Below are 26,470 nucleotides of genomic sequence, written 5' to 3'. Positions count from 1 at the left end.
GGATCTGTATACCAGTCAGATGATTAATATCATGTTCTTGGAAACTTAGTGGATCGGTGGGTCGTTACTCAAATACCATATAAATATATTAATATATAATTGATTTTCCAAATTTTCCCGATAAGATCACCACTGAAATCGCATGGCTATGAAATTATGGAGTTTTAACGAAAAGTTATTTTAACGAAAAATCATATTTTTACAATAAAAAGTCAAATCTGGTACTATTTACTTTATCTTTTATTTTGTCATTATTATTAAAATTCAAAGTTTTCAAATCCTTTTAATTAATTTTGCTATGAAATTAAGCATGTGAAAAAGGAAAAGTATCAAAATAACATAGAAATTAGGATCATAAAATTGACAAGTAATTAATTAATTGATATATTAATAAGCTCGTCTGGAGTTGTAATTAATAATTAAGCAGTTGAATCTGGAAATGATACATGATTTGATATGTAATCTCATACAATTAAGTGCTAATAACAAAGTCGATTTTCCATTACATGCGTGCAGAGAAACTTATTGCATTTGCAGAAGAAAAAAAAGCACGAGCAAGCAGATGAGATCGACGAGACGACGTCGTGTTTGGGAGTCAATTCACTAATAGCGGTAGCATGCGCGATAAAGGCGCATCTTATCACACCTCGGTGGTGGAGTGGAGGCCGATTTCGGTTAGAGTCGGGGTGGCAAGGAGGGAAGCCTTTCCGATCAAACGACGCCGCTTGGCCCCTATTCGGGGTCTTTCCGGTGAAACATACACTATGGCCGGCCAAGATTCTTCGGCTGATTTCTGAGTCCATCATGAACTCCACGTCCACGTCATCCAGCATGTCGGCGCGGGCTATAAGGCAAGACGGGTCCATGACGCCGCGGTCGTCGCACCAGGTGGAGGATGGGCTGCTGGTGTCGGTGGTGGTGGTGGCGTTGTTCATGCTTTCGCTTGTACAGGGCTACTAAACGGTGACCCATTTGCCAATTGCCAATTGCCAATGGAAATTCCCATTTTTTCTTCTCTCTTTTTTCTGGGGAAAGCAGCATCAGTCATCAGTTAGTTAATAAGGATCAGGAGTCAGCCAGGAGCAAGAACAATGAGAGGCTGCTTTCGTTGGTGTGGACCCGTTTAATATTCTTAAAAAATAGCATCTCCAATAGAGGTATTTTAAGGAATACAAGTGGTTGTATACAGTATACTTGAAAAAAAAAATTCAATCATTTTTATTATATTACTTGATGTATCGGATCACATTTTTGCTGCACTAAAATTTATCCTCCAACAATTTCTCTTAATGTGACTTTTGTAATACAAATTTGTTATTTACATCGCAGTTTGAAAACTAATATTTATTGATACTAACTTTACAAATCTTAGTAATTTTGCTACTTTTCATCATGTGAACTTTCTTTAATTTTCTACTTTTGAGAAAAAGTTGGCAAAACACATTATTGAAGAGTTAGATAGAGTCTCTAAATATCGGTTGTTTTTTTGGTAGCTCAATGAAATGAGATATGCATCGCACATCTTGAGGTTATCGAGTGCACGGTCTAGGTCATTAATCTATTCATAGAGGTAGATGAGCGTACAACAAGAAATCTATAACCTTCACATTGCAATAAGAATGCTCTTTAGGGATGATTCATAGGTCTCTAACCAAATGATATAAGTTAAATGAATCAATGGAAATTAGGCAAAGTGACATGAAATAGCCTAACCAAATTACGAAAAATTGAAAGGGATTGCATTGCATCGTAATTACAAAAGATTCTCTCCTTTAATTCTATATTAAATTGGAGACTCTAACATATATCTAAGTGTCGTTTATAACCTGTGAGGCCCTCGTTTCACTACCTTATCGGTTACAACCTTACGGATGACACCCCTATTTTAGAATCAATGATTATAGAGTTTCTTCAAAGGAAAACTAATGAAAATGGCTTGAAAACTTTGAGTTTTAATGATAAGGACAAAATAAAGGGTAAAGTGAATAGTACCAGGATTGACTTTTTAGTGTAAAAATGTGGTTTTTCGTTAAAGTGAACAGTACCAGAAGCTTTTCGTTAAAGTTCCATTTCTTCAATGAAGGAAGAATTAATGTGATTAATTATGTGGGGATTGTAATTAATTATTTTTTGGTGCTTGAACGCTCTAAATGGGCGTTGGAATGCTTTTGAATTCAAGTGGGCTCATTGGGCCTACACCCGTTAGAGAACTCAAGTCATTGACTTCAAGTTAGATGGAGCCCAATTAAGGGATTGAAAGGCCTTATGGTCGGATATAGGAGAGAGAGACAGAGGTAGGTGAGGGTTGCCTTAGAAATAACCTTATGCATATATACATGTTCAACATCCATCATTCTTGCTCCTTAGTACTTCGCTATAGTGATATTTCGCTTCAATTGTAAGTTAGAGGTCTTAAGTTTGACTCTCGCCAAAGTCACCATCCTTCATCTTTACCAACCCTAGAATAGCAGGAGAGTACTAGCCCTCTCTGTTGTTCAGCATCCATCATCCTTATTTCTGCTAGGCGTTAGAAAGCAGAGGCACCATCACTTTGGTGCGAGGGAGATCGCGACAAAGGATGATCAACTTTGATTTTTCAAAATCAAATTAGTGCTATAAGAGGTAGTTTTTCTTATCACTCTTCCCTTTCCTTTTAGTCCAAGGAGTGAGTTTAAAGATCCATTGGTTTGGAAGGTTGATTTGCATGTTTGTATTTGCTTCCGTCCTTTGATTTACATGTGTGTATTAGTTTAAAGATCAATTGTTGGATCAAAATCATTGTGAAATTTCAAATTTTTTAACCCAAAACCAACATACACCAGCCACAAACCGCCATTAAGGTTTAGCCCTGGAAGATTTCGTAACGGAGTTCACTCCTGGAATAAATGATCATCCAACATAGGTCGGCCAACATGTGGCCAAAGCACACCTAACCGAAGGACCCCAAAATGACAATCTCAACCAAGCAGACTACCCATGTGATGTGTGGCGCTTGCATGTAGATAGATCTTCTAACGTAAAGGGACATGTGTAAGACTTGTATTAGTCACCCCGATGGATCTATGCTTCAACAGTCACTCTCGCTTGGATTTCAATACGTCAAACAACGAGGTAGAGTATGAAGAACTGCTTGCAAGCTCAAGGCTAGCAAAAGAAATATCAGTATAAAAAGATGGCCATCAACTCGGATTCTACGCTGATCACCAATCAGACATCCATTGAGTACATGCACAGCACTTGAGGATGATACGATACTCGAAAAAAGTTCAAGAGCTCCTCGAAGCCCTTCCAGTCTACACTAACCAAATTCCCCTAACTCTCATGTTCACTTCCTTGTCAACCTTTGATCTACCCCGGACCACCATTTCAAAGGTCAATCCTTGCCGAGCACCTTGAATGACCTAGTATCGACGAGGTCGAACCCAAAGTAATGCACATTGACACTTGTTGATAATTGCAAGTGTACAATATTGTCCAAGTAATAAAGTGATAAGTAGAGTCGTTCAAATAAGGATCGGATTAACCTAAATTTACTATTGAGATTGACACCAAACTAGACGTAAATAAAAGAAGGATTACATTGACAAATTCAAATATGCAAAGATACGAAACGAAAGTGAAAATAACACTTGATCGATCACGAAGTAAAAGTAAATGAATTATAAAAGATTAATATATGGAAACACTAGGACATCAGGTTCCTCATTCTCAATCTCATATAATCCCGTTATTCATATTAACATCAAATTAATCCCATGTTGCTAGCAATTATCCCTTGATTCGTCAATATTTCATGTCAGAATATACTAACCGTGTTCCTAACTATCTACCCACCCATGCTATGTCTAGCCACAGATATAGATAATCGAAACCTTTTACGCTAAATGGATAATTTCACAATACTACACCAATCATAACCAGTATGTCTACTCAATTATGTAATTCATGGTAATTGTTATGAGAAGCAATCTACTAAACTCAACATGTTAGTCATAATTTAGTTCTTCACACAAATAATGGTCAATTATTTGATAACGATAAAGCACAATAACAATTACTCAACATGGAAAATAACTGAGATTAATATAAAATAACGAGAATTAGATGTTCATGATAAGAGTACACCCTAGTCCTAGCAAAAGGACTTAGTTCATGATTAAACTAATGACAAACATGGATGTATTCCATAACATAAAGAAACCCAAAACTCCAATTCTATATCTGTGTGCGATAAGCCCTGGGAACCTGCAACCCTCTGTGAAGTTCTCTAACTGAAAGTTTGTGTGTGTGCGAGATATCTCCTCCTTTTCCTCCCTTTCTTGCGGCGCTGGGTTCCTCCCTTTTATGTCTCCTTTTATTTTATTTTTTTCTTAATTTCACCAAAAAGGAATTGATTCCAATTCATTGTGGGAATGGTTCACATCCCCAAACCTGCATCGCCTAGTTAGTTGGGTTGCTTAATTGGGATGCCTTTAATGTCCAATGCACCACTCCATTCCTTGCTCGGTGCTCCAACCCACTTGGCAATTCTTTGATTTTCTCCAAATTAAACCTCCAATTCTCTGTTTTGTTCACAAATCATTTTTTCTACAAAAACTCACACAAGACACATTAAACTCACCAATTGAATATAAAATCATGACTAAATAATAAGTGTAAGAGGTATAAAGCCTGCATATAAAATCAACCTAACAACACTTCTTGAAATACCATATAAATTAATTAATTATTGGTACTCAAATACCATATATATAATTCATTTTCTAAATTTCCCCGATAAGCTTACCACTGAAATTGTATGGCTATGAAATTAAGCATGTGAAAAAGGAAAAGTATCAAAATACCAAAATTTGGATCTTATATAGAATTATAACCACTTTTATAAGTTTATGATAATTATAACAAAAAAATTAATATGAAAATACTAACATACCAGTAAAATAGAAACTGAGAGAAAAGAAGAGAGTTTGAAAATAGATCCAAAAACCCAAATCGAAATTATCCCAATCCCTACTGGGTTCGTTTTTTCCCAAAGAAAAGCATGACCCGTGGACACATGGATTTTCTTGGTTTGATTTGTGTGTGATAAGCAAAAGTGATTTATCGTTCATTATTTTATTGTGAAATTGCTGTTAGGTTTTTATTGTTGTTCAAAATGGTCAGGGAAGTTGTCGAATCCAGTCCCGAATAACTTGTTCTGGGAAGATGTGAACACTCATGGCTTAGACCACTTGGAGAGCATGTCAATATATATTTACTGTCCCACATCACACACATCGATTCGTTTACATTTAGCAAATTTTTTTACCAGTTTGGGGCATCTAGCTAGCATGAAAAAGAAGATGATTATCTATAAGCTGGCATTTCTTTTATGCATTGTACTATTACAGTATGTTTTTTGTCTCTGAACTTGTAGAAAGCGGATTTAATCGTCTATTTTGGCATATTTTTTTAGTTTTTAATTTGATACAAAATTATAAAAGTGTGTCTAAGGGTATATTAGTATTTGACATCAACTTTTGGTTATAATTATCCTTAACTAAAATAATAGCTATAATTCTAGGGGTATGTTATCCACACACCCTTTTTTACTTCTCACACATCTCTTGTTAATTTCTATCTTTTGATATTTTTTTAATTCAATCGATCTAACACCCCTATATATACCCCCTTATTTCTCCAAAAACCTAAGTCCAATTCTCTTCTAAAATTCTGCAAATTTTTGTAAACACTTTTTCTTTCAAATTCTAATTTTCGCATTGAGGTTCTTTGGCCAAAGCCCCCTATTCATCGTGGGTGTGTGAGGCTCTTGGCCTTGACATAAAGTGTTAATTGTTTTGCAGGTGCATTTTCGTCTAAGAAGAAGGAGGAAATTTGCATCCACAAATTGGAGCGTTCATTGAGAGTCTTGATTCAAACGCTCGTAAAAGACTCTCGCATTCAAGGTTTTTGTTTTTTTGTTCATTTGTAGATTTTTCATACGTTCTTATCCTTGGAATTTTTATTTATAAAAATTCTTTGATAAAATGTAAAAGAAAAGTACAATGACAGGAAATTTGGAAACTCCGACAAACGAAACTTCTTATGTTCAAGGATTTGGACTACGACGATCTACGAGGCTCACCACGGCGACAAGTGGAGTAGCACCACTATAGCAGCCACCACGATGGCCATCACGGCAGCCACCACTGTGGCAACATTTGGCAAACCCATAGCCCACGGTGGGCAGCAAGCCAGGCGCCGAGAATAACCCAAGCTATTGCCCCAGCAGCGCGAGCCCAAGCACAGCGTATGGCCTAAGCTATGCCAAAAATGGCCCAGCACCCCACGCCTTTCCAAGCCACGTAGGCCCAAGCCTAGGAGGAGTCAACCCAACCCACGACCTGGTGTGAGCCTAGTGTGTATTTGAGCCTAGCCCAGGGCCAACTCTCACGTGTGCCGCACATGGAGCAACCCACTTCCATGGCCCAGCCTACTCCCGTGGAGTCCCAAGCAGCCTAAACCTGCCCAAGAACGGTTCAATTATCTTGGCTTCAGATTTCTGGGTCAACAATTGAACTGGGGGCATTTTCATCACATTTCTCCACGAATTTGAAATTTCTCAACTTAAATCTCGTGCCCGAAGTCTATCACACTTCAGCTACTTAAGGAGATGCATTATGTCTAAGCTCTTCCAACCCAAATGGTAAACAACACTTGTCTCGACAAGTTATAGAGTTGACAAGTGCCATTGTGCAGCAAACAACCTTGGTGAATCAGCTTTTACAGCACACCAAGATGCAAATATCCAGCAATGTCCCAACAAACAACCACTAGACCAGCCATGAACCGAGCATTCCGGCAGTGTACACTTCCGACTAAGCCTCTGAGATAGTGTATACTCCCATCTTAACGCGTGAAGGACCGTGCAATCTTGATTAGGCCCATGGATGAGTATACACTCACGGTTGGAGCTTTACTCTGATAATCAACATGAGCAACCTTCCATGCGAAGTGTTCATTCATGGATAGGCTTGCAATGAGCATCTTCCACCTCACATCGGAGTAGGCAGCATGACAGACGGAGAGAAACAATCACTCAATCAGGGGCTCAAGTTCAACCGGCAGCCTATAAGGAATTCAATCGCCTGTTAGCAACATACCACAGGCACTGCAGCTACCCCAACAAAGGCAAATTCAAGAAGAAGTAGATAGGCTCTTAACCGAGCGATTGTGTGATTTCCAATGCAACAAGGTCGGCGTTACGACATGATATGACTAACATGAGCAGGTCACCATTCGTGGATAAGATTAAGCAGGCAGAGCCTCTACGCAAGTTCAACATGCCACATTTCACATCCTTCAAAAGAGATGAAGATCTGGAGAGACACTTAAAGCACTACCGAAACATGATGGTCTTTTATTGGAACAATGATGCCCTTATATGCAAGATATTCGCCACCACTTTGCAAGGCGAGGGGGAAGATTGGTTCCACACCTTGTTGCCACAACCCATTTGGAGTTTCGATGATCTTTCTTTGGTTTTCACCAAAGAATATTCGTCCTACCGCTCAATCAAGAAGAAGCTCGACCACTTGTTTAACATGAAGAAGAACCCATATGAGTCGTTCCGTAACTACGTGAAAAGGTTCAAAGCAAAGAAGGCAAAGATAGTCGGATGCGACGACTCGATAGCAAGCGCAACTTTCCAAAAATGACTCCTAGTAGGCCACCTACTATTTGGAGAATTGATCATGAAAGAAGATTTAACTATGGTAGACTCTTTCGTTCTAGCAGAGAAGCATGCATTTTAGGATAAGGCTCGGTGAGCAGACAGGGTACCCGAGCAGCCTTGAAAAAAGTCGACAGTGGTTCAAAAGAATGAGAACATGAAATAGTACAGCAAAAGCAGGTAGGAGGCCAAGCGTAGGGATCGACCCACGACTAAAGAAGGCTTGGCGTCCAAGAACTACTCTAAGTTCTCAATCCCGATTCACCAAATCCTCCGCGACATCAAGAGTGAACCATGGTTCAAGCTGTAAAAGCAATCAAAGGGAGATACTTCCAAGTTGGATCACACCAAATACTGCGCATTCTATCGAGGTCCCAGTCACATAACTGACGACTGCTGCACTTGGAAGAACTACCTAGAGAAGTTCGTGAAAGAAGGCAATTTGATAGATACTTGGACAAGCCGACTGCGCAGCTTAAAAGGAACGTGGATGTCAACGAAGAACTGCCTAACAAGATGATTCAGATTAACAGCTTCTTCGTCGAATCTAAGCACTTGGGGGCCACCAACAATTCAAAGAAGAGGAAGATCTAACATGCTCTACTAGTCTCACAGGTCTAAGCAGTTGATACCCAACCTAGACGCATCGTTGGCTTCACCGAGCAGGATGCCTAAGGCATTGATTTCCCCGCACGACGACGCACTGGTAGTATATGTCCAATTGGCCCATGCCATAGTCGACATAATGATTGTTGATAACGAAAGTGGGGTCAACCTACTTAAGCTCTCAGTAATTCAGAAGGTGGGCTTAGAAAACACAATCATACGTCGAGCGGAGGTATTCATCGGATTCAATAGACATACCTCGACTGTCATCAGCCACATCACACTTGACGTGAAAACTCCACAAGTTATCTTAAAGCAGACGTTCATGATAGTAAGCGATCTGTCTCCCTACAATGGGATTCTAAGGTGACCTTCGCTGATAAAGCTGGACGCCGTCACTTTCGTTAAGTACCAAAAAATCTGATTCCACACCCCTGGAGGAGGAGTAGGAGAAATAAAGTATAACCAAGCGGTATCTCGACGATGCACTATGCAAGTACTGAAGAGTCAAGAAAGAAGACCTTTACCCCTATAGAGGCTACCGAGGTCCAAAGGGACGATGAAGCTACCAAATATCAATTACAGCAAGCAGATCAAGAAGATGGAGTCCAAACCAATGCGCTAGCAGACGAGATAGGATGGAAACCCAAAGAGGGCGCCAAACACATCATTCTTGATCCCAGCAGCAGGAGAAGACTGCTAGAATCAGCTCACGTTTGAGGCCGAAAGAAAATGAAGAACTTACGGTTTTCCTTAAAGAAAATCATGACATCTTTGTATGGTCACCTTCTGACATGCTCGACATCGTCCCCGAGATAGCTTGCCACAAGCTGCACGTCGACCCTACTGCCAAATTGGTGATCCAAATGAGAATACATTTTGCACCCAAGCCGGTGGCGATCATCGAAGTGAAAATTGACAAGCTAATTAATCCTAATTTGAATGAATAATTGGCGGTTACCTTGTGGGGATGATTTGATGAGGATGGATGGAATATTTTTTGAATAAATGCCTATTTGATCACTTTTGACCTTGATTAAGTCGTGATTGTCCGTTGCTTGCACGTAGGAGTCCCGATGTACCTCAAGGGTAATTTTGTCTTTTTAACCAAGAATCCACATGTCGCTTCCACATTTTTCTTGATTATTTTTTGCTCCACATATGCCCCCACACCTATTAGGCTGCTCGTAGGAAATGGCAGCAAGTGTAGAGATCTTATTTCTTTAGGAAACATATGTTTGTTTCCTATTTTGACGTAGATTCCCTCTTTAATTAGAAATTAGATCCTTAAAGGAAAGGGAAATAAATCACTTCCAAAGTCTATTTAAGTCTACCTTAAGTAGATGATTAAATCAACTTTAGAGAGCAATTTATTATGCCCTGCAAGAGAGAGAAAGCTAGATGATATTTGTTTCCTCTATCTTAGCAATCTTCTACACTTGCTCGTGCAAAGGACCATCTTTCGTTGCTTTCTTTGTCTTCTCCGCGCAGCACCGAGATAAGAAAAAAAAATAATTTTTCTTGTCTTCTTCTTGGATAGTGCTGCAAAGGAGCAGCCGTCGGGGCGGTGCGGCACGTCGGTTGGCAAAGGCCAAGAGTCAGCTCGGCATGAACTTAGGAGGTGTTGTGGCAAGGACCACTACTTGGGTTGCTCGGTTTGGCTAAAGCCAAGGGCAGCTATGCAGTTGGGGTCGTGGATCAAGGCGTTAGGGTGCAATGATAGCTGAGCCACATGGCTCATGTCTTTTGGGCTTTTGGACTTGACGTGGGCCATGCCGAAGATTGAGAGCAATGATGAGATCGTGGGCCTCATGGGCTACTGGAATGTTGGGCATGCAAGTGTAAACATGAAAATTCTGTATCGAATGAAACAAGAACATGTGTACAAAGTATATTTGAATTGATGAATTTGTAAGGTTACAATCTCTGTTTACAATTTTCCTCTGATTCAGTCTTCAAATTTGATGTAGATAAGTAGGTTGTTAATTCAAGGGTCGTGATGACTTGATCTCGGATGAACGATTAAACGATTGCTTTAAGTTTTGAGCTTGAAACAATGCGTGGATGGTCTTCACCTCAAAGTTGCGGCAAAGATGATGTTGATGTGCGATTTCAATGATTCAAGGGTTTTGGTGACTCGATCTTGAATTGAATGTCGTTACAAGTTTTGAGCTTGCAACAAAATCTTGAAGGAATCGACATAAGTGCTTGTTGATTATTCAAGGGAATGCTTCAACTTTTGTCGAAAAAAAGTTTCAGCTTTGGTTGTACGTTCTTTGAAGAAAGCTTTGGCAGCGTATTAGTCTTCAAAGATTTGGCAGAGGTTCTTCTGAATGTAGAATTTTTGACCCATTTGTATGTCTTGGGTCTTTGTATTTATAGACTTCTCAAGCTTGCCTTTGGATAGATTTAGCTTTGATTTGTGTCTTGATTTGTCCATGGGAGAATTTAGGCATGTTTTGTGTCTTAATTTCAGCCACCTTCTTCATATTGGTCAAAATTTATAAGCCTTGTTGCCTACTTTGTGAGTAATCTTTAATTCTTGCTTGTTTTGTGAAGATGCTTTGGCTTTCTTTCCGGTTTTGAGAGATTTTGGACCCTTTACTGATTTCAAGGGGGATTTTCTCTCTTTTGCCGAATTTTGGGAATGTTTTACATTTCCTTTGCTTGATTTGTGCCATATGTCATTGGTGACTTGTCCATTTGTGATGAGTTATATGCCACGTGGAGCCTTGTGATGCATCATTTATATGCAACGAAATTTACATGTCTACAGCAGGCTTCCTGCATGCTGGTCTGAGAGAAAAAATGAGGGAAAAGCCATCATGGATTGAGCTCCCTTACCGAGTATCGTGAATGGTGTTGGATGCTTAATCCTCTTTGCTAGGAGAAATATGGGCTGCCCCCGAGAGATGAGATAAAGTGAATCTAGGCGTTGCCTCGTTCGATCGCTGTAGTGGAGCTTGCTATGAATAAAGGTAGGAAAAAGAGATCTTCCCTACATGCTCAAGAGATGCCGACTGAGAAAAAACCAAAGACTTCTTTCGCTGCTTGCGAGGGTTCGCCGATTACCCCCAGGCTTGTGATTGACTTGACTTATTCCAAGGGAACGAAAGATGGGGTTACTAGATCTGAGCCAGTGATGACTACTATGTTAAAGATAGCTAGTTCAATTGTTGATAGGATTGCTCAACATAGAGGCTCCATCGTGCCTCCATTGCTGAAACCAGTGCTAAGGCGTCCGTTGGGAGCTAAGTCTGGTTCATCTTTAGAGAGGCTTGCTAATATGAAGAGCAATAAAGTGGACTCTGCTGCTAAAGTGACGCCAAGGCCTACTCCCCATGCTGCTGAGACTGATTCGCCTGCTGGGAATGAGGAGACTACTCGTGTGGGCACTTGTAAGAAATCCACTAAACCTGCTTTTGGGGAAGCTGCTGAGATCTGTGCGCTTTTGAAGCCAGATATGCTTGACGACATGGACCCCTATGTGCCAAGTTTGTCAATGGGGTTAAAGGGGTTGTTTGCCCAAGTTCCTTTGCGAAACATACGACCGAGTATAGGATGACTGCCCTACTTGCCATGATGCAGAAGACGTCTATGCCTATTGACCAAAACGATACCATGGCTGGCAAGGAGGTGGCAAAGGCTATAGTAACTGAAGCTTATTCTTCTACCGAGAATATCATAAGGTTGGAATCTGAGCTTGTCGTTTTGAAGGGGTTTAATATCTTTGACCCCACTTCTCTGTAGCTTGAGACCGCTTGCTAAGAGATCGTTGACTTAAAGCCTAGGCTTGATGCGATCCAAGTTAAGTATGAAAGTGCAAAGAATGAGATTAGATGTTACATACCTCATACTTAAGATCTTGAATGTGCCATTTTTGAGCTTCGTTCCACTACTTATGCAAAGGATGAAGAGTTGATTGTTGCTTATAACTGAGTGATCCACTTCAAGAAGGTCGTTGATAGGCTTAAACCTCAAATGTTGGAACTCTAATGTGTACTAAAGATGAACAAAAGTATGAAGAAGGAAGCGGATGAGCTGCAGTGCGTCCGTGTTGGTGTGCTCGAGGAGAACGAATGGCTGAATGGTGAAAAGGCTGGGCTCGAGGTTTCGAGACCTTCTCTATTTCTCTGGAAGACTTGCTTGCCTTTACTTTTAAGGACCCCATTGGTGAAGTAGTCGGAGAGGTTGATGCCCAAGCGGGAGCAACCAAAGGTAAAGTTCTGAATGATGCCGCTGCTGGGAGAGTTGCGGCTGCTGAAGGTGTGGCGGCCAAGTAGTGGTAGGATGTCCAAGTTACTGAAGGGTAGTCTTCTAAGTAGCCTTTAGGATTTTCTTTGTTTTAATTGTTGCTTTTTGCTTTACTTGAACTCCTTCGGTCTTCGCTAGTCGTGTATCAATTTTGCTAGAAAATTTAATAAACTTGATTCCTTCATTTTTCTTCATCTTCGCTTCTTTTGTTAACGCCCAACCTTTGAATTTTAGACCAGGGGCAGGCGTGCTGTTTTTTTTATAAGCAGATAGGCTTGGGTAGCCTATGCAGCCATAGGTATTGGTGTAGAACTTTTGCAAGGTTGTTAACTATAGGGTCGGCAGCTAGACGCCTTACTTACAGAAGCAGACTCGTCCGCGTGACCACTTGGTTATTAACCTTGGCTTTCTTTAATCCTTTGAGTTATGTGGCCTGCATCACAACATACTAAAGATTTTTGGGTCATGAAATTCGCTATCCATTCATATCAAAAGTACGTGGTTGTAAGGAATTTCATAAGTAAAGGTTCGAGAGAACTTCTTTCTCTTTATCTAACCAATTTTGTGGGTTGCATAGCAAGTATCACAACACATTAGGAATTAGTGTAGATCTAATTGATCATGCCGTGCTTGGCAGAGATGAAGCTTATCGACTGCATAGCATGTTGGCAGTGAATAAAGCTTTGTATATACATGCTAGCTTGTTTAACCTTTCACAAGAATGTGCAGTGGCATAAGTCTAATGCGGCCTTACTACTCGAAGGGCAAGCCGTAGGCAATTTTCTAGAAATCGTAGGCTACCTTAGTGCACTCAGTAGCAGCTTTAGGGTTCCAAGGTAGTTGTCCATGGGTCGTACTGTGTAATGTGCCTCATCCATCTTTGAGGCTCAGTTCCCTGCGGATTAGGCCAAGAGGCCCAAAATCATTCAGTTAGCTAAACATTGAAAAAGTCCATTGTGGCTACTTCTAGGAATTCTGGCGTAAGCCATCGTGCACCTAATTATACCAAAACAGCCCGGCTCATCCACGTCTAGATATTCAGAGTGTAAGTTTATCCTTCCACTTTTGAGAGTAGACCCATGTGGGTGTCGGTAAATTGGTTTACCCTCTCGTACTGGATAGCAGACCCAGATAGTTGTCGGGGAATTGGTTTACCCTATCCCACTGAAGAGTATGGTTGGTCCCTCGGGGGGTGCAATCTTGTGATGAGTCTCTAAGAAGGGCGCAGTCTTCTTTTGAAGTGCAAGATTGATCAATTGTTGTAAGCATGCAGCCGATCCAAGTTGTAGATTACTTCCGAATTCATTATTGAAAAATAAGTGAAACGAACGAGAACTTAGTTGTAAGGTAGGAATTGTATAACAATTGACTAGTCTTCAGCTTGCAAGATGGCGCCCGTCGAGCTGCTTGAGTCTTTGGGCTTTGATGTGGTGGAAGGTCACACATGATACTTCATCATATTGTAGGCGTTCCACTGCTTTTTGATCTCTTTGTCGTTCATGGTGGCAAGGGTGTAACTACCCTTACCGCCTACTTTCCTGATCTTGTACTGACCTTCCCATATGGGATCCATCTTTTTAGAGCCTTCTCTACAAGTAGTGATGAAGACTTTTCTTAGGACTAGATCTCCGGGTTGGAACTATCGAATCTTGGCCCTTTTGTTGTAGATGGAGATAAGCTGCTGGTGGTAGGCTGTGATATGGGTGATTGTCTGCTCATGCTTCTCCTCTGCCAGATTTAAGTTATGGCCATCTCCTTACTGTTCTGCTCAATGCTTGGCAGTAGAGTGCTGATACTTGGCACGATGAAATTTGGGAGGAATGATTGCTTCTGAACCAAATGCCAAAAAGAAATGAGTCTAATTGATGGCTCGTCTTTTGGTCATGCGATATGCCCATAGAAATTTGGGGAGTTCGTCTGGCCACTTTCCCTTCTTGTCAGAGAGGGATTTCTTGAGGCCGTCGATAATCTTCTTGTTGGATGTTTCGGCCTACCCATTACTTTGAGGATATCTCGACGTGGACATGTGCTGCTAGATGTCATACTTTTGGAAGAACTTCACCAAATCTTCGCCCATAAATAACAGGCCGTTGTCAGTGAAAATGGGTTGGGGATGCCAAATCGATAAATAATGTTACTCCATATGAAGCGCTTTATGTCCGCCTGAGTCGTGGTTGTCATAGGTTCTGCTTCTACCCCTTTGGTAAAGTAATCGGTTGCCACAATCATCATGCATCTGTCCCCAGTAACGGGTGGCATTGGCTTTACCAAGTTGATTGCCCATTGCATGAATGGCCAAGAACTTGCTTGTAAGTGTAGCTTGCTGGCAGACAGTGCTAGTACCGACATGTAGCGTTGGTAACGGACGCACTTTTCTACTAACTCCTTAACATCTTGATGCATGGTAGGCCAGTAGTAGCTTGCGTTAAGAGCCCTCTACCCTAAAGATCGGCCTCCGGTGTAATTTCCACAAACGCCTTCGTGGATTGAGCTTAGAACCTTTAGGCCATCAGGAGGCACTAGGCAATGAAGATATGGTCTAGTGTAGGATCTTCGAGCGATAATGCCTTTCCACATGTAGTAGCGTGCTATTTTTATTTAGAGCTTTCTAAACTCCAACCTTTTTGTGATGAGTGTGTCGTTGACTAGGTAGTCTATAATATAACTTTGCCAGTTTGGAGTTATACTAATATGTGACACTTGGGCTGCCAACTCCGTATCTATGCATGGCTTGTCTAAATACCCCATCGAGATAGAGTGTTGAGGGTCGAGGGCAAAGCCTAGGTCGGCCAATGCGTCCATGTAGGTGTTGTCTGCCCACGAAACTTGAGTGAGGGTGTAAGTCTAAAATGCCTCAAGCTGCTTGAGTACTTTCTCTAAGTATTATGCCATCCTTGGATGTTTTGCCGTATACTCCCCAGTAGTATGACTGGTGATTAGCTGGGAATCGGAATGAATTACAAGCTTTTTCACCACCAAGTCTTTTGCCCTTTGGAGGTTTGCCAATAGGGCTTCGTACTCTGCTTCGTTGTTGGATGCTTTGAAACCTAGAGTGATTGCCTACTCGAGCATCGAACCATCTGGGGTGACAAAGGCCAAGCCTGCTCCCGAGGCCTTGTAGTTGGATGCGTCGCCAACTTGCAAATGCTAGAAATATTCATCGAGTGAAGTAGGCGTGGCTAGAGTGTGCTCGGCTGCCTTTGGAGCTTCGTTGGGTCATTCTGTTGTGTCACCTAGGCTAGGCGTGTAGGCTCGGTAAGGAGCTGTGGAGCTAGGGCCATGTTACACATAGTAGGAGATGCTCAACTGCCGGTATCGGGCCACTTTAGAGCTGAATTATGGAGCAAGGGTCGACTGGGGTCGTGTGACGCGCAGTAAGAAGTGGTGCTCAACTGCTTCCGAGTGTCCTTCTAGTGTTCGTCTGCCCTGGGCATACCTTTTTTTGCTGAGTTGTTGCGTTCGTAAAAAAACTTTACATCGCCAGTGTCTGCACCTTTATCGTCACACGTCTGGATTGGGCGGAATAGTAAGTCATGAAGATGATTGCGTGCCTCTGAAGGTATAATTTGAGCTTCCGAGTTGCAACAATTGTCGCCAAAGTTAGCTTTTGAATTTTGGTAGCTGGTTTCCACATCGAGGAGAACATTTGAACTGTGGAATACAGGTAGTTGGGCCCCCAACTCTTCTCATATGAGGGTAGAGCTTATTACTGTTTTAGATGCGGCTACTCATCCAATCAGACCTTGAATCTCCTTTAGAGCAGTGGACGACTTCATATTCAAGATCACTAGGATTTGCCCTGAATGTGCATCAGCGAGCTTCGTCCCAAAGTGCATGCTTCTTTGCCAGAGAAAAAAAGTCTGCCAAAGTTAGATCTTCTTTCATGATCAATTCTCCGAACAGTGGGTGGTTTGCTGAGAGTTCTTTTTGGAAGGCTGCTCTAGCTATCGAGTCGTCGCATCCGATTATCTTTGCCTTCTCTGTTTTGAACATTTTCACATAGTTGCAAAACGACTCCATTGGGTTCTTTTTGACATTTGAATAAGTGGTCAGACTTTTTCTTGAATTTTCCTTTGGGTAACGGATCTCTCGGCTGCCCCTAGTCATGACTTACTGGTCTAAGTTGCTCTTCCATGTGTTCAGCTCATTTATTCCGCAGTTGCGGTGCATGAGGTACGTTTCTAGCAGGCGAGCGAGTTCTTCACAGGGTGTCGGTTGAACTTGAGCCTGATTGAGTGACTACTTCTCTCCGTCCGTCATGCTGCTTACTTCAATGTGAGGTGGATGATGCTCTTTGCGGGCCTAACCGCAAATGAACACTTCGCCTGGAAGGTTGCTCATGTTGATTATCGGAGTATGACCCCAACCGTGAATGTATGCTCGTCCGTGGGCCTAACCAAAAGTGCACGTTCCTCCGCGCGCTAAGACTAGAGTTTACGCTATCTCGGGGGCCTAGTCGGGAGTGTACATCGCTAGAATACTCGATTCGTGACTGGTCGAGTGGCTATTTACCAGGACGTTGCTGGAGAGGTTCATCGTCTGCCCTTATCCTACTTCAGGACACATCATCTAGGGCATATTGCATCTCGATACGCTGTAAAAGCTGATTCACAAAGGTCGTCCATTGTGCTAGGGCATTTGTCAATTTTATAACTTGTCGAGACAAGTGTTAATCTCTATTTGGGTTGGAATAGCTTGGACAATATCCATCTCCTTGAGTAGTGGAGGTGTAGTGGACTCCGAAGGCGAGATTTAAGTTGGGATATGTCAAATTTGTGGAAAAATAGAGTGAAAATACCCCTAGTTCAATCGTCGGTCCAGAAATATGAAGTCAAGACGGTTAAACCGATCTTCAATTGCTTTGAAGGCCACAGGAGTGGGCTAGATCTCAAATTGGGCCACTAGCGTAGGGTTGCTCCGCGTGCGGTGCGCTTGGGTGCTGGGCCTACTTCCTCCTCTGCACGGCTTGGGCCAGCTGTTATGCGGCGTGGGCCTAGGCTTGGTGCTGCTCCGTGGCATGGGCCTAGGCATGCTAGGCTTCGGCTGTTGGTGTCTGGGCCTGGGCTGCTGAAGTGGCAGCAATTTAGGTTGCCTTTAAGGCTTGCGCCTTTTGGGTCGTGGCCTGCTCAATCTGGGTTGGCTGCCTTATGACACGGGCTTGGGCCTGTTGCTGTGAGGTGGCCTACTCTCCGTGAGTAGTGGGCTCTTTGAGGGTTGCTGCCATGGCTGCTACCACAGTGGTTATCACGGTGGTGCCCCGTAAAGGTGGTGCCACTCCACTTGTCATCGTGTTGAAAATTTTGTTCGTCGTGGTCCAAATTTTTTAATGTTGAAAATTTTGTTCGTCGTGGTTTCCGAATCTCTAGTCATTGTACTTTTCTTTTACGTTTATTCAAAGAATTTTAAAAAAAAAATTCTAGGAATAAGAATGTACGAAAAATCTACAAATGAACGAGAAATTAGAAACTTTGAATGCAAGAGTCTTCTTCGAGCGTGTGAATCAAACTCTCATTCAAAGCACCAATTTATGGATGCAAATATCTGCCTTCTCCTTCTTGGATGAAAAGGCACCTACAAAACAATTAACACCTAAGGTCAAGGCCAAGAGCCTCACGCACCCACGATAATTGTTAGAATTCGAGGGAGAAAGTGTTTAGAGAAATTTGGAGAATTTTATAAGAGAATTGAACTTAGGTTTTAGAGAAAGTGAGGGGCTATATATAGGGGTGTGGCCGGCCCCTATTTAGAGAAAGGAGGTCCCACCACTTATGGTGGTTTTTTGGTGTAATTGAAAGATATTATGTTAATAATATCTTGCAATCAATTAGGAAATTAATTAGAAAATTAATTAATTAATTAATTACGAAATTAATCAATTAATTTAGGTAATTAATCCTAATTTGAATGAATAATTGAGGGTTACATTGTAGGGAGGATTTGATGAGGATGGATGAAATAGGTTTTGAATAAATACCTATTTTGATCACTGTCGACCTTGATTAAGTCGTGATTGTCCGTTGCTTGCGCGTGAGAATCCCGATGTGCCTCAAGGGTAATTTTGTCTTTTTCATCCAAGAATCCACGTATCACCTCCATATTTTTCTTGATTATTTTTGGCTCCACACTAGCTACAACCAAATAGCCATGTATGAGCCCGACAAGGAGAAAATTGCATTCATGATCGAGCAAGGCACCTACTGTTATAATGTCATGCCCTTTGCCCTCAAGAACACTGGAGCCACTTACCAAAGGTTAGTAAACATGATGTTCAAGAAGCAAATTGGAGTAACCATGGAGGTTTATGTCCACGACATCATGGTGAAGGGCAAGCAGCGATCAGAACACATCGGCAACTTGGTAGAAACTTTCAACATCTTTAGAAGATACAAGATGAAGCTCATTCCCACCAAATGCACAGTTAGAGTATCTTCAAGCAAATTCTTAGGGTACCTAGTAACCCAACAAGGAATTGAAGCACATCCCAAATAAATATGAACAATCCTAAAGATGAAGTCTCCAACTACCTTGAGGAAGATCCAAAGCTTGACCAGATGAGCAGCTGCCTTCAAGAGGGCATAACGAGACAAATGGGATGATGAATGCGAAATAGCTTTCCAAGACCTAAAGTAGTATCTCACATCACTTCCCTTACTAACCAAGTCGGAAGCAGCAGAGGATTTATACATTTACTTGGCAACCTCCGAAGTAGCAATAAGCTCCTCCTTCAAACGAGAAGAGCTAAGGGCCTAACTGCCGGTATTCTACACTTCTAAAGCTCTTCTCGATATGGAAACTAGATACCCCGAAGATCGAGAAATTAATTTTGGCACTAGTTGTTGCAGCTCGAAAGCTTAGACCATATTTTCAAGCCACACAATCATCGTCATAACTTAATATCCTCTACGATCAATCCTACATAGACTCCATGTTTCTCAACGAGTAATGAAATGGGCGTTGGAACTTGGTCAATATAGCTTAGTTTTTCAACCCCTCACATATAGCCTAGGCAACGCAAGAGAGCAGTCCAACGACACCCCGGAGGTAGCCGAGCACACCTTAGCCGTGCCTACTCCACCTAATGGAGACTTCTGGCATTTGCATGTCGACGGTGCATCCAACTGGAAAGGTTCGAGAGTAGGCGTGGTCTTAGTCACCCCAGACAATTCGATGCTCGAGCAGGCGATCACTCTAGGCTTCAAAGCACCTAACAATGAAGCAGAGTAAGAGACCTTACTAGCAGGCCTCCAAATGGCAAAATACTTGGTGGAGAAAAAGCTAGCAATTCATTCTGATTCTCAACTAATCACTAGCCAGACTATAAGGAGTACATGGCGAAACATCCAAGAATGGCGCAATACTTGGATAAAGTTCGAAAACAACTTGACGCATTTCATACTTATACTCTCACTCAAGTTCCGCGGGCAGACAACACTCACGCGGACGCGCTAGCCGGCTTAGGCTCCTCCCTCGACCACCAACTCAAACGCTTTATTTCAGTGGAGTATCTAGACAAGCCAAGTATAGAGGCGGAGCCGGTAGCCGAGGTGTAACAGGTTAATACAAATCCAAACTGGCGAAGTCTGATTATAGACTATCTGGTTAATGGCATACTCCCCACGGAAAGTTTGAAGTCTAGAAAGCTCCAAACGAATGCAGCACGCTATTACATGTAAAACAGTATTCTCATATGAAGATCTTACACTGGTCTACATCTCTCTGCCTAGCGCCTCCCGACGACCTAAAGGTTTTAAGTTCAATCTACGAATAAGTTTGTGGAAATCACTCCGAAAGTCGATCCTTAGCATAGAAGGCTCTTAATGCAGGCTTCTATTGACCTACTATGCATCAAGACGCTAAGGAATTAGTACAAAAATGCGACATCTTCCAACGCTACAAGCCGGTACCAGCACTGCCTACTCGTAAAATACACCCACAGACGAGTCCTTGGTCGTTCATGTAGTGGGCAATCGACTTGGTAGGATCGATGCCGCCCACTACTAGGGGTAGAGGCATGATGATCGTGGCAACCGATTGCTTCACCAAATGGGTAGAAGCATAACCCATGACAACCACAACTCAGACAGACATAGAGTGTTTCATATGGAGGAACATCATTTGCTGATTTGGCATTTCTCAATCCATTATCACAGACAACGGCCCACAATTCATAGGCAAAGATTTGGCTAAATTCTTCCAAAAATATAGCATCAAGCAGCATATGTCTCCACCGAGGTATTCTCAAGGCAATGGGCATGCTAAAGCATCCAACAAGACGATCCTTGATTGCCTCAAGAAATCCCTCTCCGACAAAAAAGGAAAATGGCCAGACGAACTCCCCAGATGCATTTGGGCGTATCACACAACTGGTGAGACTCATTTCACTTTGGCATTTAGTTCAGAAGAAATCATTCATCCCAATGTTATCGTGCCAAGTATCAGCACTTTACTGCCAAACGTCGAGCAAAATGAAAATGAGATGGCTATGAATCTAGATCTGGCAGAGGAGAAACGCGAAAGGGTCATCACCCATATTTCAACTTACCAGCAGCAACTCACCTTTAACTATAACAAAAGGGCCAAGATCCAGCAGTTCCAGCCCGGAGATCTAGTCTTAAGAAAAGCCTTCATCACCGCTCGAAGAGAAGGTTCCAAAAAAATGGATCCCATCTAAGTACCATGCATGACCTCCCGCTACATCAAAACCCGAAGGCTCAAGCATTTCAGCAAGCACCATCTCGCGAGTCGATGATTATCCAGTTGTTATGCAGTTTCTACTTTACAACTAAGTTTTCGTTCGTTTCACTCTTTTTTCAATGAGGAATTGAAAAGTAATTTACAACTTGGCTCAACTGCATGCTTACAACAACTAATCACTTTTGCACTTCAAAAAAAGATTACGCCCTTCTTAGTGACTCATCGTAAGAATTGAGCCCTCCGAGGGACCAACCATGCTCTCCAGTGAAAAAGGGTAAACCAATTCCCCGACAACCACATGGGTCCGCTCTCCAACGCATAAGGATAAAACTCTACACTCCGAATATCTAGACGTGGATAAGTCGGGTTGCCCTAGTATAACTAGGTGCACGATGACTTGCGCTATGATTCTTAGAAGTAGCCATAATGGTCTTTTTCAAGGCTTAGCTAACTAAAGGATTTTGAGTCTCTTGGCCTAATCTGCAAAGAACTGTGCCCTAGAGATAAAGGCGGCACATTACGTAGTACGCCTTATGGACGGTTGCCCGGGAACCCTAAAGCTGCTACTGAATGCACTAAGGTAGCCTACGGTTTTCAGAAGATTGCCTACAGCTTGCCCTTCGAGCAGTAAGCCGCGTTAAACTTACACAAACGCATATTTTTGTGAAAGGTTAAACAAGTTAGTGTGCATATACGAAGCTTTATCCACTGCCGACATGCTAGACAGTCGATAAGCTTCACCTCTGCCAAGCGCGAAATGATCATTTGGATCTAGACTAATTCCTAAAGTGTTGTGATACTTGCTACGCAACCTATGGAATTGGTTACATAAAATCAAGGAGTTCTCTCAAACCTTTGCTTACAAAATTCCATACAACCGCGTACTTTTGATACGAAAGGTTAGCGAATTCCATAACCCAAAAATCTTTAGTACATTGTGATGCAAGCCACATAGCTCAAAAGATTGAAGAAAGCCAAGGTTAACAGCCTAGTGGTCACGCAGACTTGTCTAGTTTTGTAAGTAAGGCGTCCGATTATCGACCCTATGGCTAACAACTTTGCAAAATTCTACACCAACACCCACGGCTGCATAGGTTACGTGGGCCTGTCTGCTTATTAAAAAGTAGCACGCCTACCGCTAGTTTAGAAGTCAAAGGTTAGGCATGAACAAAAGAAACGAAGATCAAGAAAAGCGAAAGATGCAAGTTAATTAAATTTTCTAGCAAAATTGATGAACAACTAGCAAAGGCCGAAAGAGTTCAAGCAAAGCAAAAAGAAACAAGGAAAAAAAAGAAAATCCTATTGATTACCTAAGAAGACTACTTTTTAGCAGCTTGGACATCTCGCGACTACTCGATTGCCACACCTTCAGCAGCTACGATGCTCTCAGCAGCAGTATCATCCAACATGTCACCCCTGGCTGCTCCAGCTTGGGCAACAACTTCTCCGCTTCACCAATGGAAGCCTCAAAAGTAAAGGTAAGAAAGTCTTTTGTTGAAATAGAAAAGGTCTCAAAGTCTTTCCCAACAAACTCAAAGCCAAACGACCTACCAAATAGATGGTTTACATAACCTAGCTTGTAGGAATCGGCTTAACTTTAAGCAAGCGAGGTCTCTAGCCCAGCTTTATCACCTTTCAACTACTCATTCTCTTTGAACAGGCTGACACGAACCTGCTGCAGCTCCTCCACTTCCTTCTTCAAACTCTCGTTGATCTTCAAAGCACCTTGGAGTTCCAACACTTGGGGTTCAAGTCTATCAACGACCTTCTTGAAATGGATCACTTGATTATAAGCAGCGATCAACTCTTTATCCTTTGTGTAAGTAGTAAAGACGGTACGCTCAAGGTCTTGAATCTGAGGTATGTAACACCCGATCTCATTCTCTGCACTTTTATACTTAACTTGGATCGCCTCAAGCCTAGTCTTCAAATCTACGATCTCTTGGTGAGCGGTCTGAAGTTGCAAAGAAGTAGGGGCAAAGATATTAAACCCCTTCAAAGCAGCAAGCTCTGATTCCAACCTCTTGACCTTATCGGTGGAGAAATAGGCTTCAGCCGCCATAGTCTTTACCCCCCCTTGGTAGCCTTGGTATCCTCTTAGTCAAGGAACATAGACTCAGCTACTAGAATCATCGGTTTCTGCATCATGGCAAGCAAAACAGTCTTCCTATACTCGATCGTATGTTTCACAAATGAACTTTGGCAAAGAACCCCTTTAACGCCATCAGTAAACTTAACACACACATCCATGTCTTCAAGCAGATATGGTTTTAAGAGCACATAAACCTCAGCAGCTTCCCTATGAGCAAGCTTGGTTGATTTCTCATAATTGCCCGCATGAGCAGTCTCCTTACTCTCAGTAGATAAATCAATCTCAGCAGTAAGGAGAGTGGGTTTTAGCGCCACTTTAGCAGGCGAGTTCACCTTGTTGCTCTTCATAGCAGCAAGTATCTCCAATGGTAAACCAGACTTAGCCCCAGACGGACGTTTTAGCATAAACTTTAGTATTGGGGGCACGGCGGAACTTCTACGATGAGCATTCATATCAGCAATCGAACTAGCCACCTTTGGAATGGCAAGTGTAATTGACACAGATCTAGCAACTTCATCTTTCTCACCCTTGGAAGAAGTCAAGTCAATCACAAGCCTAGGGGCAGCCGACGAACCCTTTCGAACAGCAAAAGAAATCTTTGGCTTTTCTCAACCGGCATCTCTTGAGCAAGCAGGGATAATCTCTTTTTCCCATCTTCATTTACAGCAGGCTCCACATCGGTGATCGGGCGAGCTAGTGCCTCCGCCTTGATCCGATGTACCTTCTCTCTCGGGAACAGCCCATCTTTCTCCTTACGAAGATGACCTAGCAGTCAATGCCACTCACAGTATTCAAAAGGGAAACCTAGTGCAACATGCACGTTCTTCATATCTGGAGAAGTCTTAGGAGTCAAGCTGAATTCCAAATCTACAAGAACAGAGGAAGACAATTAGTAAATCAGAAAGTAGCTTAACAAAAGTGTAAAGCAGCTGAAGGATTAAGTAGTCTACTTACCGAAAATAAAAACCGTCGGAACGCGTAGCTCGAAAGAAAAATCAGACTCTCATTATCCATTTATCTCCAAAGTCTCCTTGACTGAGTCATCATCTCCCTTACTCGAGTGATCAAAAAGCCTATAATGAGAACACAGCTGCACAACCCCTTCAATGTGGCCTATGTCGAAGAAGTACCAAAACTCGTTGACGTTCAAATCTAAGTAAAAAAAATTAGCTTAGATTGAAGAATCCCACCATCACGCGGACCGCATTAGGAGAACATTGAGCAAAGGCACACTTCATAGAGCAAAGCACCACTTGGAAATACACAACATAGAAAAAGTAAATCTCAACAAAAAGTAGTAGGGGTGAAATTTGATAGCTTTCTAAGCCCCACTACATGACTCACAACGGCTACCTTCCTTGACACACTTCACGTGCACCCGCGACGGAATGGCATGCCTATAAGCCTAAATAAAGTCTTTAAACGAGTCATCGGAGCTAATTTTGAAGTGAGCAACCTTGAAATAGCCCAACTTACTTAAGGACCTACCTTCATGATACAACGGTGGTACACTGTCATCACTTTTGTGACTTGAAGAAGACATGCTTGAAGAAATTCTACAAAGACACATGGAAAATTCATTAGACGGCTGCATAAAAAAATTAAAATAAAAGAGAAAAATGAAGGGCTCGACGTGATAGACTCCTCAGCCCAAGACAATTCCAACAGGCCAAGCTTAGCAACCCGCATCTCTATCTCTCTCTCCTCTCATGCACGGGCCCGAGCCCAGCATTAAAAAAAAATAACGAAAAAGAGGCTCACCCCTTCTCAGCCCAACCACCATGCTAGCATGGGTCTAAGCCTAGCGGCCCAATCTGAATAGAGGGGGCTGACGCCCCCGCGTCTTCCTCTCTCTATCTCCTTTCCCGCACGAGCCCAAGCCCAGCAACCCAATTTTAACGCCCTAATGCCTCACACACCTGGCCCACGTCAGGCTTAACCCCGCGGTCCACGCCGCCACATTAAGCCAATGACAGCCAACCACCCACGATAGCTATGTCGTGGCCTCCTCCAACCAATTTTTCACATATCCTCAACCCCCATCGAGCCAAATTTCAAGCCCCGAAGCTCCTGAAAATTACGAAGACAAGGAAAAATCAGTTTTTCTTACCTTGGTGCGGCATGAAGACGAAGAAAGCAACGAAATACGGTCATTTGCACGGGCAAGTGTAGAAGATTGCTAGGGGAGAGGGAACAAATATCCTCAAACTTTCTCTCTCTTGTAGAGTAGAATAAATTGCTCTCTGAAGTTGATTTAATAATCTACTTAAGGTAGACTTAAACAGACTTTAGAAGTAATTTATTTCCCTTTCCTAGAAGGATCTAATTTCCAATTGAAGAGGGAATCTACATCAAAATAGGAAACAATCCTATGTTTCCTAAAAAAGAGAAGATCTATACACCTTCTGCCCTTTCCTACAAGCAGCCCAATAGGTGTGGGGGCATTTTTGAAGCAAAAAACAATCAAGAAAAATATGGAGGCGACACGTGGACTTTTGGGTTATAAAAACAAAATTACCTTTAAGGCACACCGGGACTTCCACGCGCATGCAACGGACAATAACGGCTCAATCAAGGTCAAAGGTGATCAACATGGAATTTATTCAAAACCTTTTTCATCAATCCTCGTCAAATCCTCCCCATAAGGTAACCTCCAAATTATTCTTTTCAAATTAGGATTTATTAGCTAATTAATTAATCAATTACACTTAAATCACCACCATAAGTGGCCGATCCTTATTTCTCCAAATAGGACCGACCACACCCTTATATATACCCGCTCATTTCTCCAAAAACCTAAGTCTAATTCTCTTCTAAAATTCTCCAAATTTCTATAAACATTTCTATTTCAAATTTTAACTTTGGCATCAAAGGTTCTTCGACCAAGCCCCCCATTCATCAAGGGCGTGTGAGGCTCTTAGCCTTGACCTAAGGTGTTAATTTTTTTGCAGGTGCTTTTTCGTCTAAGAAGAAGAAGGTGGAAATTTGCATCTACAATTCAGGCCACCATCGTTGCACAAGGTGAAGGATGGGCTGCTAGTATCGGTGGGGGTGGAGTTGTCCATGCCTTGACTTGTGGTCAACAGGGTCGTCGCCATGGTTGCTAACAGCAA

The 26,470-nt window shown here is 42.2% G+C and overlaps 1 protein-coding gene across 1 annotated transcript; it reads right to left on the bottom strand.

Moving 5' to 3' along the window:
* Window positions 1–360: 360 nt before the first annotated feature.
* Window positions 361–26,470, bottom strand: LOC126627156 (uncharacterized). Its single transcript, XM_050296582.1, has 2 exons — window positions 26,415–26,470; window positions 361–921 (listed from the first exon to the last, which is right to left on the bottom strand). The coding sequence occupies exons 1-2, from the start codon at window positions 26,453–26,455 to the stop codon at window positions 480–482; spliced, it is 483 nt and encodes a 160-aa protein (XP_050152539.1). The 5' UTR covers window positions 26,456–26,470; the 3' UTR covers window positions 361–479.

Source organism: Malus sylvestris, chromosome 6, assembly GCF_916048215.2.
Source record: "Malus sylvestris chromosome 6, drMalSylv7.2, whole genome shotgun sequence".
Taxonomy (NCBI): Eukaryota; Viridiplantae; Streptophyta; class Magnoliopsida; order Rosales; family Rosaceae; genus Malus; species Malus sylvestris.
The sequence above is the reverse complement of the archived record's forward strand: the minus strand, read 5'-3'. Positions and strand labels throughout refer to the sequence as shown.

Bases quoted from the DNA above. Each gene is read 5' to 3' on its own strand.
- LOC126627156 (XM_050296582.1), bottom strand. From the start codon at position 26,455: ATGGCGACGACCCTGTTGACCACAAGTCAAGGCATGGACAA. The intron at 922-26,414 runs CTCCACCCCCAC...GAACAACGCCAC, and splicing joins ACAAGTCAAGGCATGGACAA to CACCACCACCGACACCAGCA.